General features: G+C 43.2%; 1 protein-coding gene across 2 annotated transcripts in view; it reads right to left on the minus strand.

Annotated features, from left to right (window-relative positions):
- Window positions 1-26,735, minus strand: part of NTN4 (netrin 4) — a 341,311-nt gene that overhangs the window by 72,022 nt on the left and 242,554 nt on the right. The window contains exon 6 of one of the 2 annotated variants that reach the window (XM_075856856.1): window positions 2,621-2,707. The exons of the other annotated variant lie outside the window; for it this stretch is intronic. Coding sequence (XP_075712971.1) covers window positions 2,621-2,707 — 87 coding nt within the window. The remainder of the gene's footprint in view (window positions 1-2,620; window positions 2,708-26,735) is intronic. 2 annotated transcript variants of the gene reach the window in all.

Genomic DNA, 26,735 nt, shown 5'->3' on the forward strand with positions numbered 1-26,735 from the left:
AGGTGGTCCATTAACCGCAAAAGAGATAGTAGAAAAAAAAGAGAAGGCAAGAAGAATGTAGAAAATAGTAAGAAAGTTATGCACATATGTGGCATATTTATAGATGGAAGGTTACAACCAGGAGAATGGGCTGCAGCTCTTAGGGAAAACAAGGGAAGATTAAGTGACGAAGGAAAGTTAGATGAAGCATTAGCTTGGCAAAGAACAGCCATAGCCATAACTAAAGACAAGTTTACTGAGCAAGAAATACGAGACAGAAAGGGTAAAATCATCAAATATGTGTATTACAAAGAACGTGTCCAGCCACCGCCCTATAATGGCGACGGTGGAATTCTAACTTCGTGGGAGTGTCCCAATTGTGGTCAACAGAACCCGCCCCAAGTTGAATATTGTGTATCATGTCACTTTCCACGCCCCGATCCTCCCATATATGCCACGCCTTCGGCACCACTCCCCGCCCCAGGAGGCCATCTTGGTACACCTAAACCCGTTGCTCCGTTATGTCCGGTACTCACACAAGAAGGTGGATTTTATAAGCCCCCTCCGGAGGATAAGGTCACAGCTGACGTTCCTCTAATGCCAGTGACCACCCGTAGCGCCAACCCCCTTATATCCACTACACCCATCGCCCATCAATTAGCGGCCAGAAGGAGATGTATCCATCCTAATGATGATGCCCAATCCGAACATTCGGAGGGAGAATGGGGGGAAGAGATTACAATTACAATCTCGCCTGCTATACCTCCTTCACAGTCACCGCCTCCCCCTAGTCGTCCGCTACCCCTCCCTCTGGCTGTACGGCCACCCGTGGCCCCCCGACCACAATTCCCAGAATGGCCAGCGCCACCCCCTGAATCCATTCCGGAACAATGGAATCCCCAGATACAGCGTATGATATGGGAAGGGAATTCACTTTTATCAGTGGGACACGGGAATATGGTCACCCAAAGGGTAGACGCCATAGTGAACGCTGCCAATATGAATCTACAACATAGGGGTGGATTGGCAAGAGCCATCATCGAACATGGCGGTGCTTCCATTCAATCCGATTGTGATGACATTGTCCAGCTTTTAGGGCCACTCCCAACAGGACACGCTGTTCTCACGGGTCCGGGTCTTCTCCCCTGTAAAGTTATTATTCATGCAGTAGGGCCCCTGTACAACCCTGCTAAACACTCCGAATGTGTAGCCTTGTTAAAACAAAGTGTCTGTTCAGTGCTTGACCTTGTTGAAAATAAAGTTTTCACTACGCTGGCCCTGCCCCTCCTTGGTGCAGGCATATTTGGATTTCCCCTCTATCAGTGTGCCGAGACTATAATCACCACAATAAAAGAACACGCCCCCGTGCGCTCCATTCAAGAAATCCGAATCGTTAGTACTGACCCCTCAGCGGTAGCGGCCGCAGTAACTGCCCTTAAATCCCCATTTTCGCCACCTCTACCCGTAGACCCTCCTTCTAATCCCTGTGATACTCCAGTTCTAGCCCACGAACCTACCTCCCCCGAATGTCCTAAACCTGGTGTCTTGACCCGAGCATCCCCGGTCCCCCTTCTCAATCACCTACCCCCAACGACCTATGCCCCGTTCACCCCACCCCAAGTCCAAAGCATATGTGCAATCCTAGAAGACCCAGAGAAAAATCCTATGGGATTTTACCGAAAGCTACGCCAAGTGCAGCAAACTTATTCCCCCACTTGGAAAGATTTGCTACACGTATCAAGTATTAAAGCAGGGGATAGGTTCTGGCCAATCATTAGCTCCGCTCTAGACACCGATAGAGTAGGTGACGACTGTACGTACCACTCCGGTGTTGAATTCACCCGCCAAATAAAAGCCTGGGCGCAGGACAGAATTGGGGACTCTACCACCAATATATCCGATTGCACTCAGGAAGAGAAAGAATCTGTCGAGAAGTTTTTTACACGTATCCAAATGCTGTTTCAAGACCAAGGATATGACATGCAGAAGAAAGTACAGAAGACGCTTCTCGTATCATCCTTCGTTACAGGACTCAGAGATCCTGTAAAAACCAAACTTTGCACCACCCGCCCAGAATACCCCGACATGGAACCCCGTCAAGTTCTTCTCATTGCCAAGGCTATAGATAGACAACTACAAGCTTCCTTTCAACACCCGACACCCAAGCCCGGACCCCTTATGCTTGCGGACATCGGTCCCCATCCCTTTTCGTCAGTACCTACCCCTATGTATACTCATCCACCACCACAATTTTCTCGCCCATCATTACAGAATTACCCATATTTGCAGGAACATCGCCCCTCACCCCGAAGACGGGATGATATCGTTTGTTACAATTGTGGGCGACCAGGACATTTCCGTAGCCAATGCCGTTCTCCTAGAGAAACTCAAGACACAAGCCGCAACCATCCCCCACCACCTAGGTATCCTCGTCCACCTCCAACCTTTAACGGACCAGATAGGCATCCACCACTACAGCCAGACAGACCATAGGATAAAGGCAAGCCCGCAGAACTCATGGCCCTAACCAACCCCCGTATTGGACCCATTTCCTCCGTCTATCTCACTGTAGACGGCCATGAGCTTCCTTTTCTAGTAGACACGGGTGCAGCCACCTCCGTAATCAAGACTTCTGACCTACCCTCCTCCTGTGCTCTTTCTGAAGACTTTCTTTCCTGCGTTGGAGTCGATGGAGTCGCCACTACGTCACGTCTTACGCAGCCTCTACCTATTGGGAAAAGTCAGAAATACGTCTCTCAATTTATAGTGTCAAAGACTTGCCCATTAAACCTTTTAGGAGCCGACCTCTTACACAAGCTCAAAGCCCATATTATATACGATGAATTGGGAATGCACCTTTCTACCAGTATCTCTCTTACGGACGAAGATACCTGTCTCCTCCGAACTGTACCGTTGTTTTTATCTCAACCGGCACCACACTCCTCAACCTCGGATATTCCACCGGATGTAGCCAGTTCTTTACCCCCCTCCCTCTGGTCCACCGGACCTGACGATATAGGCAAGCTACCTGTCCCTCCTGTCCGTGTTTTTCTCAAAGATCCTACGGTGCCACCGCCTCGTATTCCCCAATACCCCTTACGTCGTGACCAAGAAACATCTCTGCAGCTACAAATCCAAGCCCTTCTGGACAAAGGTGCGCTAGTCCAGTGTATTTCACCAGCCAACACTCCACTTTTTCCTGTCAAAAAGAAATCAATACCGGGTTCCCCTACTGTTTATAGATTAGTTCAAGACTTACGCGCTATCAATGCAGTAACTATCATGGAAACTCCAGTGGTGCCTAACCCACACACGCTCCTCAGTGACATCCCCCCTTCACATTCGTCCTTCACCGTTATTGACCTAGCCAATGCATTTTTCAGTGTACCATTACATCAAGACTCCCAGTATCTTTTCGCTTTCACTCATCAAGGCGCCCAGTACACTTGGACTGTCATGCCTCAAGGTGCGCAGAACTCCCCAAATCACTTCACTCAAGCCCTCACGTCTTCTCTTCTACCATGGATAGCTGCACATCCGGAAGCCACCCTTCTCCAATATGTCGACGACTTACTCCTATCAGCACCAAACACCTCCTTGTGTTCAGTTCTCTCTCTAAGTCTTCTCACATTTCTCGCACAAATTAACTGCAAAGTCTCCAAAAAGAAACTGCAATGGTGTGCCCCCAAAGTTATCTTTCTAGGACACTGTATTTCACAAGGATCACGACATCTCACCTCGGAACGAGTCTCTACTATCCTTGCCATACCTCTCCCTACTGGCCTTACGCAATTGCAGGCCTTTTTAGGAATGGTAACCTACTGTCGACAATGGATTCCCAACGCATCTCAACTCATGCATCCTCTATACGCCTGCGTTTCTGATCCCTCCTGGATGCCCAATCTCCCCCTTATTGCTGTACAATCGTTCCGTGAACTACAACATACCATTTCTACAGCCCCAGCCCTGGGCATCCCCAACTACCAACTACCTTTCCAACTATACATCTCAGAAAACCAAGGCCATGCATCTGCTGTCCTCACTCAAACACATGGAGGAAAACCTAGACCTATTGGGTACTTCTCGGCGAAACTGGACCCTGTATCGCAAGCCGCACCCATGTGCCTATGAGCTGTGCTGGCTGCACAGATATTACTGGACAAAACATCACCCTTTATTCTCGGACATCCAGTCACCATTTTAGCTCCACATGACTTATCCGCAATCATACTTCAAAGTCAACAAAAACAACTTTCCTTACAACGACGTATGCGTCTTCAATGTTCTCTTCTCCTTCCAGACAACGTCACTTTACAGCGCTGCCATACGCTCAATCGGGCCACCCTTCTGCCCCTTGTAAGGGGGGATCAAGACCAAGAACCCCATACAGAATCAGATCATGCACAATCTCATGACTGCTTACAACTTATGCAGCAGCAAGCAACATCTCCCTGCACGGTATCTGACACTCCACTTGACAACCCGGACCTCATTCTTTTCACTGATGGATCACGTTATGCTGATGAACAAGGTAAATTCCACACTGGATACGCTGTGGTATCACTGCACGAAGCCATCTGAGCAGGCCGGATGCCACCCCACAAATCTGCACAAGAAGCTGAATTAAAAGCCCTCACAGAGGCATGCTACGAAGCGGCCAACCACACAGCTAACATATATACGGATTCCAGATACGACTTCGGTGTGGCTCACGACTTTGGACAGATCTGGGCAATCAGAGGTTTTGCAACAGCTGCTGGTACCCCAATCAGGCATGCGCAAGCTGTGGCTGAATTACTTGAAGCCTTGACTCGTCCAGAAAAAGTGGCCATACTCAAGACCAAAGCCCATGGAAAAGCCCAAACAGAAGAAGCACAAGGAAATAAGCTGGCAGACGAGATGGCAAAATGGGCAGCAACTTACGGAAAAGAGTCAGAAGGGAGTCCGGATCAAACAAGCTACCTTCAGATTATGACTAGGTCACGGGCCAGAGAACAGATACCAAATGTGGAAGGGACCGACGCCATCAACCAAGTTACCATTTTCCAGAACAATAGTACCCCTGAGGACAGACAGCAATGGCAGACGGAAGGAGCAAATGTGGATAAACAAGGAATATGGAGAAAGGACAAACGAGTTGCCCTCCCGAGAGCCCTGTACCCAGCAATTGTACAGTAGGCACACGGTCCTACCCACCGAGGGAAAAACCAGATGGTAACGGCAATCAACAAACTATACCTGGCCCCAGGAATATCCACCCCTGTCACCCAGTATTGCCGGACATGCATAATCTGCAATCGATGCAACCCTGGAAGAACTATGACCACTCCTGCAAAACACCTCGCCAGGACATCCTATCCGTTTCAAAGAATTCAAATAGATCACACACAACTGCCTAAAAGTGGCAAATACGAATATCTACTAGTGGTAATCGATATGTTTTCAGGATGGCCCGAGGCTTACCTGGTCACCAATATGACAGCCAGGACTACTGCAAAGAAACTTATGAAGGAAGTAATATGCAGATTCGGAATTCCAGAAGTAATAGAAAGCGATCAAGGACCAGCCTTTACTGCAGATATCACATCGGCAATTTGGAAATTAGTCGGGGCTGATCTAGGACTACATACTCCATACCATCCTCAAAGTAGCGGGAAAGTAGAAAGACTTAATGGTACCCTAAAAAACAAACTTTTGAAAGCCAGCCAAGAACTGAACATGGCATGGCCAGAACTATTACCTATAGCATTATACTCGGTTAGGAACACCCCTAGAGCCCCTACAGGATTGACGCCTTATGAAATACTATTTGGTGGTCCCCCAAGGTTAGGCCACTACTACCCCCAGCAGCTTAGCATGGGAAATGACAATCTAGTGAACTTTGTAATTGCATTATGTAAGGAACTGACAATAACACATTCTGCAGTATACTCCTCTTTTCCAGATCCGGAAGCAGATACTACCACCCACGACATTAAACCTGGAGAATTTGTGGTAGTCAAGAAGCATGTCCGAGGATCTCTAGAATCACGATTCGAGGGCCCATACCAAGTCATACTGACCACCCCTACAGCTGTGAAAGTTGAGGGTCGCCCTACTTGGATTCACGCTTCCCATTGCAAACGAGTGGAAGTTCCGAAATGATCCAGTATATCCTTTTGTGTGGTACAGCATGGGTAGTAACCGGACAGGTAGCGGTCACTAAGATCGACGATATGACTGTCCTCTGGTTTAATTCAAGCAACACCCATGTAGCCACTTACACATTCGATTATTGTCAAATAATAGACTGTAACCATAGACAGTGGGGACACGGGTTGAACTATGATTGGGGAAGACACTGGATCAAAACCATAGGAGAAGGAGAACAATATATATGTGTTACGGATGATAATTGTGGAACTCAGGGTAAATACTGGGGCTCCGTGGGATGGAACACTGGAAGAGATTGGGGATATCAACCCCCTAGCGCTTTAAACAAAAAGGATGATAGCGGAAAATCTCTAATAACTAGGATGACCCTTACTAAGACCCCATTTCGTAGCCAGTGTCAAAATGTAGGTAGCTGTAATCCACTGATTCTAACTATAGAAAATCCCATGTATGATACTAGCAGAAAAAGGAGGCGTTGGTGCCATGATAGGTACTACCTGTTGTACTTTTATTACAGATAACACAGGACCAAACGGCAAAGTAACCATGGCAATCAAACAGATTGTTTCTTTATCCGAGGAATTAAAACGAAATTCAGGTTTCACAGACCCATGGGATCAGTATTTCTCATGGTTAACCGGATGGCAGAAAATTCTGGCCCAAATTGGGATTGTAATCTTAATTTTTCTAGTGCTTTTCGCAGTTATTGCTTGTTTTGTATTACCATGTATGAAGAAATTAATGACTAAAACTATAACTGAAGTAACTCCCACTTTTATGTTTTCTTCAGAAATTGAAGGACTTTTACCAACTCCATCCATGAAAACAACCACCCTTTATCGAGACTATTGTTCTGAAGATGAATAGATAGTGTAGGGTGTGCACCGACTCTTTAAGTCCAGCTACAAAGGGGGGTCTCCTAATAGGGGAGGCTCGTCTCAAACTGGTGAAAAAATCCTTTTACTCCCCTTTCCCAGAGCACGGACACACTTAGGTTAAGAAATGAAGAAAATAATGATAAAAGGGGGGACTGTGAAGGATGGAGTGGACAGAAGTTAATGTTTATAATAATTTTCTTTCTTTAATAAAATATAGACTTAGGAGTTGTGTACATAATTGTGATGAAGCAATAGTAGGATTAGATAAGTATACGTGGCAAGATGGCCCCTGAACAGGGACTACGCCCTAATACAATAACAAGTCACTTCCTGGTATGAACGAACTATGAACTATGAAGACAAATCTAAAGGACCAGATAAGGGTGAACCTATCCAAGGATGACACAAGTAACAAGAGGCTTATAGTGATACGTGCTTTTATAAAAGTGTGATAACATGTACCCACCCCCAGGAGAAAGGAGATATAGAACAAATGTGTGTAATAAAGCAGTGACGCCTCTCCTGACACTGAGTAAGGAGCTTTGTACCAGACTTTGTGTGGTGTGATTCCTTTCGTACGAACTCAGCATATTATCCCTGCCGGTTGAGACTGATTAGGACCCGAACACATCTATAAGACATTATACTGTATGGGGCATCTGTAGGGGCATTATACTGTATGGGGAATCTGTGTGGGCATTATACTGTATGGGAGCATTATATTGTATGGGGCAGCTATTTGGCATTTTACTATTAGGACAGCTATTTGGCATTATATTTGGCATTATATTGTGTGGGAGGCACTATGGGGCATTACTCTGTGAGGGGGCACTATAATGACCCCTCATACTGTGGGGAGGCACTATGGGAGCATGATACTGTGTACGCTGAACTGGGTGTGTATGGGTGGGGATTGGGCGGGGTTAGAGGCGTGGCACCTGTTGTCCCTCTTTGCAATACTTGAAAGTTGGGAGGTATACCTAAGGGTATGTGCACATGACCAATTTATAGGCGTAATGGAGGCGTTTTACGCCTCGACTAAGCCTGAAAAGACGACTCCAATACGTCGGCAAACATCTGCCCATTGCTTGCAATGGGTCTTCCGATGTTCTGTGCAGACGAGCTGTCATTTTATGCGCCGCTGTCAAAATATGGCGCGTAAAATGACGGCTCGTCAAAAGAAGTGCAGGACACTTCTTGGGCCGTTTTTGGAGCCGTTTTCTCATAGACTCAAATGAAAACGTCTCCAAAAACGGCCGTAAAAAACGCCGCGAAAAACACGAGTTGCTCAAAAAAGTCTGAAAATCAGGAGCTGTTTTCCCTAAGGGTATGTTCACACGTACACGTTCATTATGGCTGAAATTACGGAGCTGTTTTCAGGATAAAACAGCTCCTGAATTTCAGACGTAACGGCAAGTGCAGGCGTTTTTCGCAGCGTCCATTACGGACGTAATTGGAGCTGGTTTTCTATGGAGTCAATGGAAAATGGCTCCAATTATGTCCCAAGAAGTGACAGGCACTTCTTTGACGCGGGCGTATTTTTTATGCGCCGTCCTTTGACAGCGGCACGTCAAAAAAATGACCGTCGGCACAATACATCGTAAAACCCATTCAAATGAATGGGCAGATGTTTGCCGGCGCTTTGGAGCCGTATATTCGGACGTAATTCGAGGTTAAAACGCCAGAATTACGTCCGTAAATAGGGTGTGTGAACCCAGCCTAAGAGTTGACACGTGGCAGATTTGTTGTAGAAACCTGCAACGGAAGAGAAGTTCAATTAATCTGAATGGAGATATTTCTGCAGCAGGTGTATGGATTTCTGCAAGCCCCATTCAGATGAATGGAACTGATTTTCTAAAACAAATCTGCCTTGTGAACTTACCCTAAGGCTGGGTTCACACGACCATGTTACGTCCGTAAAGTACGGAACGTATTTCGGCCGGAAGACCCGGACCGAACACAGTGCAGGGAGCCGGGCTCCTAGCATCATAGTGATGTACGATGCTAGGAGTCCCTGCCTCGCTGCAGGACAACTGTCCCGTACTGTAATCATTATTACAGTACGGGACAGTAGTTCCACGCAGAGGCAGGGACTCCTAGCGTCGTACAGCACTATGATGCTAGGAGCCCGGCCCCCTGCAGTGTGTTCGGTCCGGGTCTTCCGGCCGAAATACGTTCCGTACATTACCGACGTAACATGGTCGTGTGAACCCAGCCTTAGGCCTTATTTACATAAGCGTGATAAACGTCCGTGTGTCGGCCGTTGAAACAACGGCCATCCCACGGACCTTTGTAAAAACTGCAGTTTTTCACGTCCGAGATGCGCCACACTAGTATAAATAAGACCTTACGCCATGTTCCAAATTATTTTGCACATTGGATTTAAGTGTCATAAACATTTAATTATTTGTTTTTCAATTAAACTCATGGATGGTATTGTGTCTTAGGGCTCTTTGGATCATTGTAATCAATCTCAGACACCTGTGATAATTAGTTTTCCAGGTGTGCCCAATCAAAGGAAAACTACTTAAGAAGGACGTTCCACATTATTAAGCAGGCCACAGGTTTCAAGCAATTTGGGAAAGAAAAAGGATCTCTCTGCTGCCGAAAAGCGTGAAATAGTGCAATACCTTGGACAAGGTATGAAAACATTGGATATTTCAAGAAAACTTAAGCGTGATTATCGTACTGTGAAAAGATTTGTGGCTGATTCAGAGCACAGACGGGTTCGTTCAGATAAAGGCATAATGAGGAAGGTTTCTGCCAGAAAAATTAATAGGATTAGGAGAGCAGCTGCTAAAATGCAATTGCAAAGCAGCAAACAGGTATTTGAAGCCGCTGGTGCCTCTGGATTCTTGCGAACCTCAAGGTGTAGGATCCTCCAGAGGTTTGCAAGTGTGCATAAAGCTATTATTCGGCCACCCCTAAACAATGCTCACAAGCAGAAACGGTTGCAGTGGGCTCAGAAATACATGAAGACTAATTTTCAAACCGTGTTGTTTACTGATGAGTGCCGTGCAACCCTGGATGGTCCAGATGGATGGAGTAGTGGATGGTTGGTGAATAGCCACCATGTCCCAAAAAGGCTGCGACGTCAGCAAGGCGGTGGTGGAGTCATGTTTTGGGCTCGAATCATGGGGAGAGAGCTGGTAGGCCCCTTTAGGGTCCCTGACGGTGTGAAAATGACCTCGCAAAGTATGTAGAGTTTATGACTGACCACTTTCTTCCGTGGTACAAAAAGAAGAACCGTACCTTCCGTAGCAAAATTATCTTCATGCATGACAATGCACCATCTCATGCTGCAAAGAATACCTGTGTCATTGGCTGCTATGGGCATAAAAGGAGAGAAACTCATGGTGTGGCCCCCATGTTCCCCTGACCTCAACCCTATTGAGAACCTTTGGGGCATCCTCAAGCAAAATATCTATGAGGGTGGGAGGCAGTTCACATCAAAACAGAAGCTCTGGGAGGCTATTCTGACATCCTGCAAAGATATTCAAGCAGAAACTGTCCAAATACTCACAAATTCAATGGATGCAAGAATTGTGAAGGTGATATCAAAGAAGGGGTCCTATGTTAACATGTAACTTGGCCTGTTAAGTTTTTTTTGATTGAAAGAGCTTTTGATTTCTGTAAATATGACCTCCTGATGCTGCAAATTCAACAAATTACCATTTTAGTTCTCTTTACAACCTTTAAAATGTTCTGATCTCTGTTGTGCATAATAATTTGAAACAGTGAATTTTGAGCTTTTTACTTCTAAAAAAAGTCTGTTATCATTAGGAGATTTGTTCAATAAAATTTGCATTATACTCCAACGGTTGATGGCTTGAAGATTATACTGACTGTCATTTGCATCGACTATTTAGGAAAATCAGCAAAAAATAACATTTGCATAATAATTTGGAACGCGGTGTATTGTTGTATGTTTATATAGATTTATATGTATTTATCTATATACCATTTTGATATGTATTTCAAAATATGCAATGATAATTTATCCCTCTTTTTCATCATAGCCTATTTCTTAAAAACGCTGGCATTTTTTTCTGGTGTTTCTTGTGTGTTCTTATACCAACACCGACGGGGTGGGGGGGGGGGGGTTCCTCTTTTATACAACCAAGCACCCCTGGAACAGGTCAGTGCGTCCCCTTCCCTTCAGAGGGCTCATAATAATCTATGCGAGTCTGTGGGAACTCTATACAGCGGTCAGTGAGTTGGATGACAATCCAGCATGTAGTCCCTTGGTGGATATTTATATTGATATCTATTTTTTAAAAATGTATAAAGCCATTGTTCGGCATGTGTATCTTGTGTGAGCCATCCTATAATAATAATAATAAAAAACTGTGGTCGCAAGAAACTTTACTGTGCAACACTGGAATATATTTTAATGTCCACTTCACTGATTACATTTATACAGTAACTTTTCCAGCAAATGTGTCAATTATAACACATACGGAGTAAATAAAATATTGTACTATGGTGAACCATACCTATTGTCACAGCTTTTTGATTCTGTGACCCAAAATTCTTATGATGTCTACTTTGATTGACATCAATACTTTTAGATACATTATATGCAAGGCATACTTTTATTAGTCGCAAACTGTTGCTAGTAACTATCAATGATAATCCAGGGAGTTTTACATAATTTATTTTGAATATGACACTAATTCTTACATCTATATATATACGGCCCATAGTGGATGGGGCAACAGGGTCAGAGGGTAAGTGACTATTAAATACATTTGTAATCAATATATATATCCTGAGCATTCTCCAATTATAATCGCAATGTCTAAGGAAGGGTTGCTGTTACCCTGAAATGTGTTCCTGTTTACACCCTTTAAAGTGCTAATAAAGCCTGTATATAAACTACTTGGATTATTGAATGTATATGCATTCTTGGAGCTCAGCCCCACAAAGGTCCAAGATTTTATCTTCCATCTCCCTCTATTTTATACTTCACAATCAAGTGTTCGTTATTGCAATTTGGTATCTAAAGAGACTGCTGCAATATCTACAAAACAGGAATAAGTGCCACAATGGTAAACAGTGCTGTGCCCAAAGTGTAAACCAGGTGAGCAGACAAACTTGTGTTCACTGCTATGTGTTAGCCTCAACTTACCAGACATACTATCCTATGTAGCTCTCTGCATTTTCTCAGAATTTATCACTATGTAGGCTATTGTATAAAGCATCAAATGAGTATGGGCAGAATGGTGGCTCAGTGGCTGGCATTTTTGCATTGCAGCAACAGAGCCTGGGTTCAAATCCAACCAAGGACAACATCTGCATGGAGTTTGTCTGTTCTCCGTGATTGCAAGTGTTTACTCCCACACTTTGCAAAAAATATACAGAAAGGGTATTTAGATTGTGAGGTAAGTGAGGAAAATTTTATATGTCAAACTCAAGCAAATTGCTTTATTTCTTGATAGCTTCTAAAGATATATACACAGATCAGCCATAACATTAAAACCACTTGCCTAATATTGTGTAAGTCCCCCTTGTGCTGCCAAAACCGCTCCAACCCGTCGAGACACTGACTTCACAAGACCTCTCAAGGTGTCCTGTGGTATTTGGCACCAAGATGTTAGCAGCAGATCCTTAAAGTCCTGTAAGGTGTGAGGTGGCGTCTCCATGCAGCAGGTAAAAAGGTAAGATATTAATGGGGGCACTGTATCTTGTGGCACCATTGTGGATCACTGTGGCTGGTGGCAGTATTGGTGACACTGGTTGTTGGCACATATTAAGGGTACTGTGGCAAGTGTTATTAATTGGCGGACACTGTGGCTGGTGGCACTAATTGAGGGCACTATGGCTAGCACTGCTTTGGAGGGCACTGTGGCTGGCACTGTTTTATAGGTATTGTGGTTACACGGTTAGGGAGGGCACAATGGCAGGCACTGAAATGGGTGAGCGTTGTGGCTATCACTTTCATGGCTGGCACTATGGCTGTTATTGCTATGGAGGTTGCTGAGGGTGTCACTATTCTATTTTTAACGGTTAAGGACCAGGCTAATTTACAGCTTATAGAAGTGTTCCCACCTTATAAAATTATGGCATATCGCTAGGATATGCCATTACTTTATGATCGGTGCGGTCCAACCTCTTCACTGTTTTTCCAAGCACAGATCGGTGGCCAGGAGTGCTGCTTCGCAAAGAAAACTATTAGAAAGGTGCAGCGATAAATCAGTGCTAAAGCCCCTTCATTCTCAAGTTCATCGGGTCCCAGAGGTCAGATCCCGACTGACCATAAACTGTCCTAGCGATATGCAATCTACTTAGAAGATGAGAATAACCCTTTAATTTCCAGGGAAGTATTTACAAGTTTGCTAATGTGATAGTTTAGATGAATACAACTTTGCAAGGGAATGTAGCAGCTCTTTGAATTTTTTTTTTTCAAAAGGACAGATAAGGCTTTTCATTTTGTAAATTTGTACATTTTACCTCCACTTTGCTTTAACTCCTTCCCGCCCAATCACGTACAGTAACGTGATTGAAACTGGTGTCTTAACGCCTTTTCACGTTACTGTACGTGAAGGAGATTAAGCTAGCTCAGGAGCTGAGCCAGCACCATCACCTCCAGGTGACAGCTGTATCTTACAGCTGGCACCCTGAGGTATCGGCCAGGACTGGAGATAGCATCCGATCCGGCCGATTAACGCAGCATGTGAGGAGTTTTAAGCTGCCGGAAGCCTCCTATGCCCTGCTCAGCGGCGGGGCCTAAAAGGCTTCCGGCACTATCGGCAAGATGGCGCCAGCTCAGCTTCCGGCTCAGAAGCTGAGCCGGCGTCATCAGCAGTGTGTCCCCGCTGTATGTTACAGTGGACACCCCGATCTATCAACAGGAACCGGAGCTAGCTCCAATTCCTGCCATTAATCCCTTTGATGCAGCGATCCAATGAGATCGCTGCATCAAAGTGGTTTGTATCAAATCGGCAGCCTGCCATGCGATGGCAAGGCTGACGACTGCTACTATGGCAACAGGAGGCCTAACAATGGCCTCCTGCCTGCCATTACGGAAGCTGATTAGGCCCCGCCCAGAGGCGGAGCCTGATCGGCTTGCTGTCAGTGAACAACTGACAGTTCCAATACATTGCACTACCTATGTATCAGAACATCAAACAAACAGTTGGACCTTCAAGTCCCCTAGTGGGACTAAAGAAAAGTGTAAAAAAAAAGTATAAAAAATAAAAGTTGTAAAAAATACAATAAAAGTTTCAAGTAATAAAATAAAACACAATCTCCCCCTTTTTCACTTATCAAGTCATTTATTATTGAAAAAAATAATAAACCATACATATTTGATATCGCTGCGACCGTAACGACCTAAACGATAAAAATATTATGTTATTTTTCCTGCGCAGTGAACGCCGTAAAAAAAAAACTAAAAAATACTGCCATAATTACTGTTTTTTTGGTCACTTTGTCTTCCAAAAATTGAATTAAAACGTGATCAAAAAATCGCATGTATCCAAAAATGGTGCCTATAAAATCTATAACTCGTCTTGAAAAAATAAGTCCTCATACAGCTCCATCGATGAAAAAATTAAAAAGTTATGGCTCTCACAACTTGGCAACAGAAAAAAAACATTCTCTTTACAAAAGTAATTTTATTGTGCAAAAAGTTGTAAAACATAAAAAAGTGCTATAAATTAGGTATCGCCAGAAACGTATTGGCCCGCAGAATAAAGGTAACATGTAGTTTATAACCCATGGTGTACGCTGTATAAAAAAAACTAAAAAACGATGCCAGAATTGCTTTTTTTTTTGTCACCTTGCCTCCCAAAAAAAGGATAAAAAGTGAACAAAAAGTCGCGTGTACCCCAAAATGGTACCAATAAAAACTACATCTCATCCCGCAAAAAAACAACCCTCATACTAATACGTCTATGAAAAAATCAAATAAGTTAAGGCTTCAATAAGTCAGGAAAGAAAAATATCCAGTTGTGCAGCCCGAGGGGAACATTTCTTCTGTTTTAAAAGACGATGTATCAAGGCACTAAAATTAGGAAACCAGGAAGGGGAGGGCCCAAACATATCTGCTGGAAGCGAGGGCGCCCGTATTATACCAGGTCAACACTTTCCCGGCAAAATTCCCCAAACTACAAAGGTGCGGAGTGTGGACCAAAAGGGGGATAAGGAAGGACATTTATCAGTGCGACACCGGCCTGTATAGAAAGGATTGCTTCACAGCGTTGCACACATCTATGGATTATTTTATAAATTTTTTTACCTTATTATTATTATTATACCACCTGATTATGCCCCTGATATACTCTGCCCAGCTCACATATACCCCCACATTATAAACGGAAACACCAGTGATACTTCAAACAAAACTATTACAAGGCAAAATCCACGCTCCAAAAGCCAAATGGCGCTCCCTTCCTTCTGAACCCTACAGTGTGCCCAAACAGCTGTTTACTTCCACATATATGGCATCGCCATACTCGGGAGAACCCTTTTAACAATTTTTGGATGTGTGTCCCCAGTGGCACAAGCTGGGCACGACATATTTGCCACTAAATTGGCATATCTAGGGAAAAATTTTAATTTGCACCTTCCGCAGTGCAATCATTTATGGAAAAGACACGTGGGGTGAAAATGCTCACTACACCCCTTAATAAATGCCTTGAGGGGTGCAGTTTACAAAATGGGGTCACTTGTCAGGGGTTTCTTTTATTATTTCACATCAAGGCCTCTGCAATTGTGAACCAATACTTTATATGTCGCCAAATTAGGCTTCAATTTTACATGGTACTCTTTCACTCCTGAGCCTGGTCGAATGTCCAGGCAAAAGATTAGGGCCACATGTAGGGTGTTTCTAAAACAGGGAAACACAGCATAATGATTACAGAGCTGTCTAGTTATGGTGGCACAAGCTGGGCACCACATATTGGCATATCTATGGAAAAAATCCCATTTTCACTCTCCAATATCGTGTGTACACTAATTTCTGCAAAACACCTGCGGGGTTAAAATGCTCACTACACCCCTAGGTGAAAACCTTGAGGGGTGTTGTTTCCAAAACGGGGTCACTTCTGGGGGGGATCCATTGTTTTGGTCCCACAGGGACTTTGCAAATGCGACATAGCGACCAGAAACCAAATGCAGCAAAATCTGTACTCCAAAAGCAAATGGCGCTCCTCCCCTTCTGAGCCCTGCCGTGTGCCCAAACAGCAGTTTATGACCACGTGTGTGGTATTGCCGCACTCGGGAGAAATTGCTTTACAAGTGTTGGGGATTCTTTTTTCCTTTATTTGTTGAGAAAATGAAAAATTTGGAGCTAAAGCTACGTCTTATTGAAGAAAAAGGTTTTTTTTTATTTTCACTGCCCAATTCTAATAAAATCTATGAAACACCTGTGGGTTCAAAATGCTCACTACACCCCTAGACGGATTCCTCAAGGGTTGTAGTCTTCTCCATGGAGTCACTTTTTGGGCGTTTTCACTGTTTTGGTCCCATAGGGGCTTTGCAAATGTGACCTGGCCTCCGCAAACCATTCCTGCTAAATTTGAGCTCCAAAAGCCAAATGGTGCTCTTTCCCTTCTAAGCCCTGCCGTGTGTCCAAACAGCCATTTATGACCACATATGGGGTATTGTTTTACTCGGGAGAAATTGTTTTAAAAATGTTGTGGTGCTTTTTCTCCTTTCGTCCTTGTGGAAATTAGAAAAAATTAGCTAAACCTACATATTCTTTGAAAGAATCTAGATTTTCATTTTCACGGCCCACTTTCAATAATTTCTGCAAAAAACCTGCAGGGTCAAAATGCTCACTATACCCCTAGATAATTTCCTCAAGGGGTGTAGTTTCCCAAATGGGGTCACTTTTGGGGATTTCCACTGTTTTGGCACTGCAAGAGCCCTTCAAACCTGACATGGTGCCTAAAATATTTTCTAATAAAAAGAAGGACCACAATCCACTAGGTGCTCCTTTGCTTCTGAGGCCTGTGCTTCAGTCCATTAGCATACTAGGGCCACATGTGGGATATTTCTAAACTGCAGAATCTGGGCAATAAATATTGAGTTGCATTTCTCTGCTACAACCTTCTGTGTTACAAAAAAAATAGATTAAAAATGAATTTCTGCAAAAAAAAAATGAAATTTGAAAACTTCACCTCTACGTTGCTTTAATTCCTGTGAAACGTTTAAAGGGTTATGAAACTTTCTAATGTGAGAAATTGCTGCTAGAGTTCTAAGCCTTGTAATATCCTAGAAAAATAAAAGGATGTTCAAAAAACAATGCCAATCTAAAGTAGACATATAGGGATGTTAATTAGCAACAATTTTGTGTGGTATAACTGCCTATTTTACAAGCAGATACATTTAAATTGAGAAAAATGCTAATTTTTACCAAAATTTTGTGTTTTTCACTAATAAATATTGAATTTATTGACCAAATTTTTTCACTATCATAAAGTACAATAAGTCACGAGAAAACAATCTGAGAATCGCTTTGATAGGTAAAAGCATTCCCAAGTCATTACAATGGGTCTGGTCCTGAAGGCCAAAATGAGCTTGGTCCTCAAGGGGTTAAATCCTGTGAAATGCCTAAAGGTTTAAGAAACTTTATAGTCCCTTCAAAGCCACTTCAACCCTAAATTGGTTCCTAAACAATAGGTTTTTGGAAAATTTCTTGAAAATGTGAGAAATTGCTGCTTAAGTTATAATTCTTCTAACATCCCTGAATAATAAAATTACATTTAAATAATAAAGCCAACATAAAGTAGACATAAGCTAAATAATAATCAGTAACTTTTTTTGTGTGGTTTTACTATCTGCCTGACAAACAGATAAACTAAAATTCATAAAAATGCTAATTATTCAAAATGATCTCAATATTTTGGTGTTTTTCACAAATAAACACTGAATGTAGCGACAAAATTTTACTACTAACATTAAGTACAATGCATCGCCAGAAAACACTTGAAAAGCATTCCAAAGTTACTACCACAAAGTGACACATCAAACCTTATAAATGAGGCTCTGCCATCAAGATCAAAATTGCCTGCAGCGGCAAGAGGTTGGATAATATATTTCTCAATTCGTTGACACAAAAACATAAATTTTTCAACTGAAATCATTAAAAAAATACACCTATATATAGATATTTCTGTTGCATGCTTGTTATGTTGGTGTTGCTTTATTGATTTCCTTCTTAGAATGTCCACCTAATGTGTTCAATGCTGGTGAGAAGAAGCTGCTTCTTATGCGCCGATTCTTAGGGTATGTTTACATGGAGTGTTTTCAGCCGTTTTTCGGGCCGTAAACGCCCTAAAAACGGCTGAAAAATCGGAAGCAGAACGCCTCCAAACACCTGCCCATTGATTTTAATGGGAAAAACAGTGTTCTGCTTCGATGGGGCGTTTTTTACGCAGCCGTTTTTCAAAAAGGCCGCATAAAAAACGGCCACGAAAAACAAGGGCATGTCACTTCTTGGGACGTTTTTGGAGCCGTTTTTCATAGACTCTATAGAAAAACAGCTCCAAAAACGGCCGTTGAAAACGCGACTTTGATTCAAAAACGTCTGGAAATCAGGAGCTGTTTTCCCTTGAAAACAGCTCCGTATTTTAAAACGTTTTATTTTGTGTGTGCACATATCCTTATTGTTAAGAGCAACTGGGCTGTGTGAAAGAGCTACCGGCTATGTGTGTTCACCAGCAGTGGCTAAATTAGTTGGACGTTCTGTGAAGGGAATCAAAAGTACACCAGGGGGTGCCATAACAAATACGTAGGATCAATATCTAGACACCGGATGCAAAAAAAAAAAAGAGGTGTAGCTTTGTTGCAGGGTGTAAATGTTGCTTTTCCCCCACGCCCATATCAATGGAAAGATAAATAGGTAGAAGCAAACCAACAGCAGCAAAAGTACACAGTTATTGTGTATAAACCCTTCTCCATCACCTTATTCTCAGTTTTGCTATCGTACCTAAAGCCGGTTTATTGGACCATCTGTGATGGAAAAATGACATTCAGAGAAGCAGCTCTAAGTTTGATGCTTAGATTGCAATGTACACATATGAGGCTAGCTACTATGTAAATTAACATAAGTAAATATTAACACTACTATCTAGTCTAAAACCATCGTCTAAATAAATCGTTGATCGGCGCTCACTTGCTCCTGTCACAAGGAAATCTGAATGGGGACGAGTGGTCATTACTCCGATGGCTCGTCCCCGTACATTATTATCATGTCGGCAGCGCGTCTCCCTGTTTACACAGGGAGATGTGCTGCCGGCAAAGATAATCTTTTACTTTTTAAAAACTATACGACCAGCAGATGATCGAGCATTTGCTCGTTCATCTGCTAATCGCTGCCCTTTTTACACAGGGCAATTATCGTCAACGAACGTTATATGAACGCTCGTCTGCCCGATAATCGTCCTGTGTAAAACCCCCTTAACCCTCTTTGAGATCATATTAAAACATATGCTCAAGACAGTATGTGGAATATATAATACAACTACAGTGATACTGTGATGTGATAAGCTAATATGCTAGGTACATACATCATGGAAATATCTAGAAAATAGAACATCCCCGTAATGTAGAAGGTTCACATTACTCAGAGATAATATTAGAAACACGATGAATATGGTGCGCCATAATTGACAAAAGAACGGACCAATAGGGGATGTTCATAAAAAAATAGAATCAGACTTACTGGTAATTCGGTTTCAATGGAACCCTCCATGACAGCACCATAGGAGGTAAGGGCTCCGCCTCTAATTGGGACAGGAAAACCCACAAGACGTTAAATAGCCCCTTCCCACCTCCCTCCTCAGTGTAATTCAAATTACCATAGGGCATAGTGATTCCACATACTTATACTTTCATAATCACATTGATCATTTATTAAAAATAATATGGGGGTGAGGGCTCCGGGTGCTGTCATGGAGGGTTTCATATAAACTGAATTACCGGTAAATCTAATTCTATTTTCTCACTTACCCTCCATGACAGCACCACAGGAGAGTTAACAAATTAAAACTTATTAGGGGGGGGGGGCAACTATGTCATGAAGAACCTTCCTGCCAAAGGAGAGTTCTTCAACGGAAGCAAAATTAAGTCTGTAGTGGATAATGAGTGCATGGACGGGAGACCAAGTAGATGCTTTGCAGATCTGGTCCAAGGTAGCATCACCTCTTTCCGCCCAAGATACAGACGTTGCTCTTTTAGAGTGAGCGTTTAGATTTTCTGGGTGATTAAGATTTTGGATCTGATACGATTCTATGATTGCTTTCTTAATCCAATTTGCGATGATAGTTTTGGAAGCTTTTTTGCCATTATTTGACCCCCAGAACTGGGCAAAGATTTTGATCTGTGCTCTAAGAATCTGTCAATTCTAAGTATTTTAGTACAGTTTTGCGTACATCTAATGAGTGGAACTTCTCTTCCTTTTTATTTTTAGGATTTTGACAGAAAGATGGAACTACAATCTCCCAGGACATGAGGAATTCTGATACCCCGTTGGGTAGAAAACTGGGGTCTGGACGAAAAATTATTCTGTCTTACATAATTTTCAGATATGGTTTTCTTATGGAAAGGGCTTGAATTTCTCCTACTCTGCATGCCGTAGTAATGGCCACTAGAAGAGCTGTTTTCCAAGATAGTCTCCTAATTTCAGTAAGAGGTTCAAATGGAGGTAAAGTTAGTCCATATTTAGGACCCAGTTGGGAACTAAAATCTTTTTTTAAAGATAGCCTGTAGGCTCCTATGATAGTGCAGATATCTGTACTTTTAGCGTACTTGGTTTTAAACCCTTCCCAAGACCTGCATGTAGGAAGTCCAGAATTTTTGCTATGTTGGAATGAAGAATATTTCGTTTTTCATTCCCACACCAGGAAAGAAATTTCTTCCAAATTTTATTATAGATTGCATTGGTCACTACTTTTGTACTCTTTTGTAGTGTTTTTCTTACGGATTCAGACATACCTTTTTATTTTAGGATGGCGGCTTCAGAAGCCAGGCTGCTATTGGATATCCTGACATATTGGTAGTATCCATGGTTCAACTAGTTTTAGACTGTTTAACAGTCCAAACCAAGTTCTTTTTGGCCAGAGGAGGGCAATTAAGATCACCTATGTTTTCCCTAGCCTGATCTTTTGTAAGGTCTTTGGTATTAAGGGAACTGGACGAAAAGCATAAGCAGGTTGGAACTTCCAATTGTTAACCAATGCATCCACCCCTAAACTCTTTTCCCTTGGATTTAGGGGGGGGGGGGGAATAGAGGAGCTTTTGAGTTTTTTTGGTTTGCAAATAAGTTCACTTCCAGAGATCCCCATTTTTTGGTTATGTGGAGATAGATTTCCTGTTTTAGGCACCACTCGGTTGGATCTAAGTCCATTCGACTTAGGAAATCTGCCTAGATGTTGGAGGAAACTTTGAGGTGGAGTGCTGATAGGGATAATAGCCGAAGTTCTGCCCAAAAAAATATTTGGCCTGCTAGGTTCTGCAGGTTTTTCTGTCTGGTACCTCCCTGATGTCTCAGGTATGCGATTGTTGTGATATCGTCTGAATAAATTCTCACGTGTGAATTTTGGATAAGATGTTCTGTTACTTTCAGGGATTCCAGGACTGCTCTTAGCTACCTAAAATTTGACGAGTGATGACTTATTTGTTTTGGCCAAACTCCCTGAAAAGATCCTCGCTCTATTGTTGCTACCCACTCCCTTTTGCTTGCATCCGTAGTTAAAGTTCTCACAGGATACTGGTGCCAATGGGTTCCCCTCTTTATATTGTTGGTTTTTAACCACCATAGGAGACAGATTTTTACTGACCTCGTCAGTAAGATCTTTCTAGCTAGGGAAAGATGAGATCTGTTCCACTGTAATAATATTAGGGCAATTTTCTGGAGTGAGCTTGACACCATGCTACTGCTTGGATACAGGATGTCATGGACCCTAGGACTGACATCGCCATCCTTATGGATATCTGCATCTGTTGTAGTAGATTACTTATTTTTTGTTTCAACGAAATTATCTTCTCCTGTGGAAGGAAAGACATTTGTGTGTGGAAATCTAGGAGAATCCCTAGAAAAACTTTTCTATTAGAAGGGAATAGGTCTGATTTTTTTTAGATTTATAATCCAACCCAGACTCTAGGATCTGCCGTGTCTGAATGATGTGATTTTTAGGCAAGTAGAATCGGGGGGCGAATAAGAGAATGTCGACTAAATAAGGAATGATCTGAATACCTGGAAGCCTGAGGAAGACCACTATCTCCACCATCACTTTTGGGAATATTCTGGGAGCTAATGATATCCCAAATGTGAGGGCCCTGAGCTGGTAATGGACTACTTTTTGATTTTCCAGCATGACAAACCTTTTTTGATATTTCCAATGATAGTACGCCTCCTGTAGGTCTATTGTAGCCATCATAAAATCTTGACCTATCAGGGATATTGTCGATTTTATATAGATTCCATTTTGAACTTGTGGTAAAATATAAATCTGTTTAAGGGTTTGAGATTTATGATTATCCTGTAGGATGAGTTGGGTTTCTTGACTAGAAAGAGGTGGGAGTAGTGACCTAATCCTCTTTCCATTGGAGGGATAAGGGAAATAACTTCCTGTCTTAACAATTTCAGAAGACCTTCTCTTAGTGCTATTATTTGTGAAGCATCTTGAAGGGATGTGACAACCATATTTCTGGGAGGATAGGAGATAAATTCTATCTTGAACCCTTCCTCTATAGAAGAAAGAATCCACTGGTTCTTTGCTATCCAGTTCCACTGTACTAGATGTTTCAAGAATCTTCCCCCCACAATCTTGGAGTCATTGTTTATCCTGGTATGATTTATTTTGGTTAAGGAAGAGGTTTCTTCCTTTTCCACCTTTTTGATAGCTCCATCTACCAGTTTTGCCTTTCCCTCTATAATTTCGTGACTGACCACGAAAGGGACGAAAGGACTGCTTTTTCTTTGGAACTTTAGGTTCCGTAAGTGTCTTCCTTTTATCGGAAGCTTTCTCCAAAATGTCATCTAGGTGCGGCCAAAACACATATTCCCCTTGGAAGGGGATGGAACATAGTTTTGTTTTTGACAGAAGGTCCCCTGTCCACATTTTTAGCCAGAGGGCTCTTCTAATTGTGTTAGAAAGCACTCCTGCTCTAGAAGCGATCCTAATGGATTCAGCTGACGCATCAGCTAGGAACCCTGTTGCTTTAGCTAGTAATGAAATGGAAGCAATTGTGTCCTCTCTAGGGATCCCTTCCCTTAGGTAAACGTCTAACTGATCTAACCATCTAAAGATGGATCTTGCGACACAGGTTGTCCCTATATTTACTTGTAGTAGGGCAGATGAAGCTTCCCATGACTTTTTCAATAGTCTGTCAGCCTTTCTATGTAGTGGGTCTTTTAACTGTGAAGAATCTGCAAAGGGTAGGATAGTCTTTTTTCCCACTTTAGCAACTTGGATGTAAATTTTTGGCACTTTCATCCATTTTAATGTGTCTTCTTCCAGTGAAAATCTATCTTTTAATTCCGCTGGCAAGGGACTTGTGTTTTGGGAAACTTCCATTCATCTTAAAAGAGTCCTTGAAGATTCTCATGGATGGTAAAACATAGTTTCTTTTTTGCCCGTAGTCCAGCAAACATTTCGTCCCAGATTGTATGAGTTTTTTCTATCTCTGCTACCCCCATAGTGCTTCTTACTGCATTAAGCAGCTCTTACATATTTTCATTTGAAAAGTAATGCTTTTCTTCTTTTTGGGGAGCAGAGGGTCCTGGCAGTTCCCCTTCCTATGTGATATTACCCAATAGAGAGGGAAGGTAACTACCCCCTTCAGACCCTGAATCCTCTTCTACCACCATTTTCCTTTTCATAGGTGTGGGAGGAGACTGAGAGGGAAAATATGCCTGAGAGAAGGAGGCCAAAGAAGATTGGATCTCATGCTTGACCATTCCCATAATCTTTTCCATAAATCATGGTTGATCCTCCCTGATGATATTCTCTGTGCAGGAATGGCATAGGGGCTTTTTGTTATTAGATGATAGTTTTTTGTGATATTTGGCACATTTATGGAATCGGGGTTCTCTTAGGCTTCCTAGATATCTCACACTGAAACAACAATAAGGAGGCAAATAGTTAGGTAACTAATCCCCATACAAATATTCCCATAACTACAATACTTACTGGGTTGGGAAACACGCTAGGCTCCACCACATTGGGTTTGGAGGCAGGTTTCTCAGACTCAGGCATGGTGCAGGCAAGATAGGACTGATACAAACAGTCCTACCTGAGAGAATGAGGCCTCATGTCCGGGAGACCTTTAAACTGGAACACCGGGACTAGCCTGATGATGACTACCAATCGGTAGCAAGCTCCTCCTCTGCTACTGTTGGAAGCTCTGCAACTGAAGCCCATTCCATACGTGCGCAGGTAACAGGGCGCCGCCATGACTCTTCCAGCGTGAACAAACGAAAGTACATCACTCCTGAAGTGACGTACACGTGCATTCCACCATGGAACACACACTAAGAAGCAGAGGGATTCCTGTTACACAGGTGCAGCAGCCGGCTGGGGAGCTCAGGGAGGACCGGAGCCGGCACATTGTTTTCACCTCCGCTTTACCCGAAGGCGCAGGAAAGGTGAACGGGGTCCTAAGTTCTAGGAAGATGGGAGCAGTGTTTTAACAGAGTTCTACAGTTAGGGAACAATAGAAGAGAATATTAGGGATAGGTTCCTGCTGTAGTAGGGTCATTCCTTTCAGAATGGTAGCCCAATAGTATCACCTAATACAGGGCTAGATCAGTATGACTATAGGGGACAGATGTGATCCTCAGTACAAGACTCTGATCATAGATTGCCCCTACTAGAGAGCACACAATACAAAGGAACCTCTATCCCAGTGCCATTTAGACACCTATATGTTTTGTATGTCGGTAAATGTTATGTAATCAAATGTGTGTTACCCCACGTTATATCAGCTCATTAAAAGCTACGTTTTATAATTACTCCTTCCTGTAATGTCAGGATAGGGAGACAGACAGGTGAGCCCTAATCTACCCGCCACTCAGTCCCTGCCTACTTGCACAGCCCGTCCTAGGCGACGGCGTACAACTGGGCGACGGTCCCTACGCTGAATATGTGCACGACAGACAAAACAAGACAAGGTACACAAAAGCAAGGGAAGTGGGGCAGTTGCCCACGGCAACACCGTGAGCAACAGAGTAGTGGACTAGCCGAGTCAAACCAGGAGTGTATGTTATAACAAATGAAGAGCAGGAGAATAGTCAGTCAAGCCAGGGTCAATATTAAGCAGAGGTCAATAGTAAAAGCAGAGCCAGGAAACAGGAGAATCACTGGCAAAGGACAAGCAGCAAATGAAGGTATAAGTAGCTCAAGGGCGGGAGCTAGAACCGTCTGGCCAGGCTGCAATAGGCTCTCCCACTCCTCAGCCTACCAGCCTGAGTGGTAGCATATCGAGTCACTCTAGCAGGCCTAGGAACAGATGCAGGCTGATTAACCACGGGCGTCGACACAGAAGCTGTGTCAGGCAAATCCTTTACACTTCCTTAGTGTAACATATATCCACAGGATATGCCATAAATGTTCTCTCTCTAGAACTTTGCCCCATGACCACCCATCAAGTCTTGCTCTCCGGCCACTGACTGACGCGGTGGTCAAGAGTACGGAAACAGCCAAGCTAGCATGAGCCACACTGTATCCATAACTCCAAAAGTAGTGAATGGAAGTTCCAGAAACAGTGTAGCACAGTAAGCTACGATGTTTCTGTATCCCCCATTCACTTTTATGGGAGTTCAGGAAACCGCATAGATCAGAAAGTTTGGCTATTTACATACTCCCGAACCGCCTTGTCAGTAAGTGGCCAGACAGCAGCAAGAGCAGGACAAGGTACGGTTCCCAGAAGATATGTTCTAAATGTCCCAGATGGAAAAAAAATCTTTAATTCTTTTATAGGAAAAGATACAATAAAAATAAAACATAACACCACTAAACATTTAACTATAAAGAACAGTTTTAGAACTTTCTTTTGTGGATCTAATAAAAGTATGAAATAGGACTTCTTCTCAGAGAACAGTTACAATACTTTTAATGATTAAAAAAAACAACAACAACTAGTGAGCCCAAAATAAGGGTATATCACATGAAGCAGATGTCTTGCAGAAATTTCTACAACTACCGTGTTTCCCCGATAGTAAGACACCCCCGATTGGAAGACGTATCGGGGGTTTCAGGGGGGTCGGCTAATATAAGCCGTACCCCGAAAGTAAGACATATGTCTTACTTTCGGGGAAACACGGGGGTATTGCCGCCTCCTGCCCACTTCCGCGCCGCCCCCCTCTCCATACGTCACCGCGCCGTCCTGTGATGGCGCGGGTACTGAGACTGTACCCACGCGATCAGCGGCCGGAGCACGGCTGTTATACACAGCCTGGCTCCTGCTGCAACTGCCGGAATCGAAGCGCGCGCCGATTCCGGCAGTTTAACCCATTAAATGCCGCTGTCAATAGTGACAGCGGCATTTAATGTGTTTGACAGAGGGGGGAGCTCCCTCTGTCACCCGATCGGCGCACCCGCAAACAAATCGCGGGTCGCCGTCGGGTTTCCATGACAGCCGGGGGTCTAACAAAGACCCCCAGGTCTGCCTTCAGCATCTGCCTGTTAGGCGATGCCGGAGGCATGACCTAATAGGTTGCCTGTCAGTTTTACACTGACAGGCAATAATGCTTCGGTATACTAAGTATACCAA

The sequence above is a fragment of the Rhinoderma darwinii genome, chromosome 3 (assembly GCF_050947455.1).
Source record: "Rhinoderma darwinii isolate aRhiDar2 chromosome 3, aRhiDar2.hap1, whole genome shotgun sequence".
NCBI classification, from domain to species: domain Eukaryota; kingdom Metazoa; phylum Chordata; class Amphibia; order Anura; family Rhinodermatidae; genus Rhinoderma; species Rhinoderma darwinii.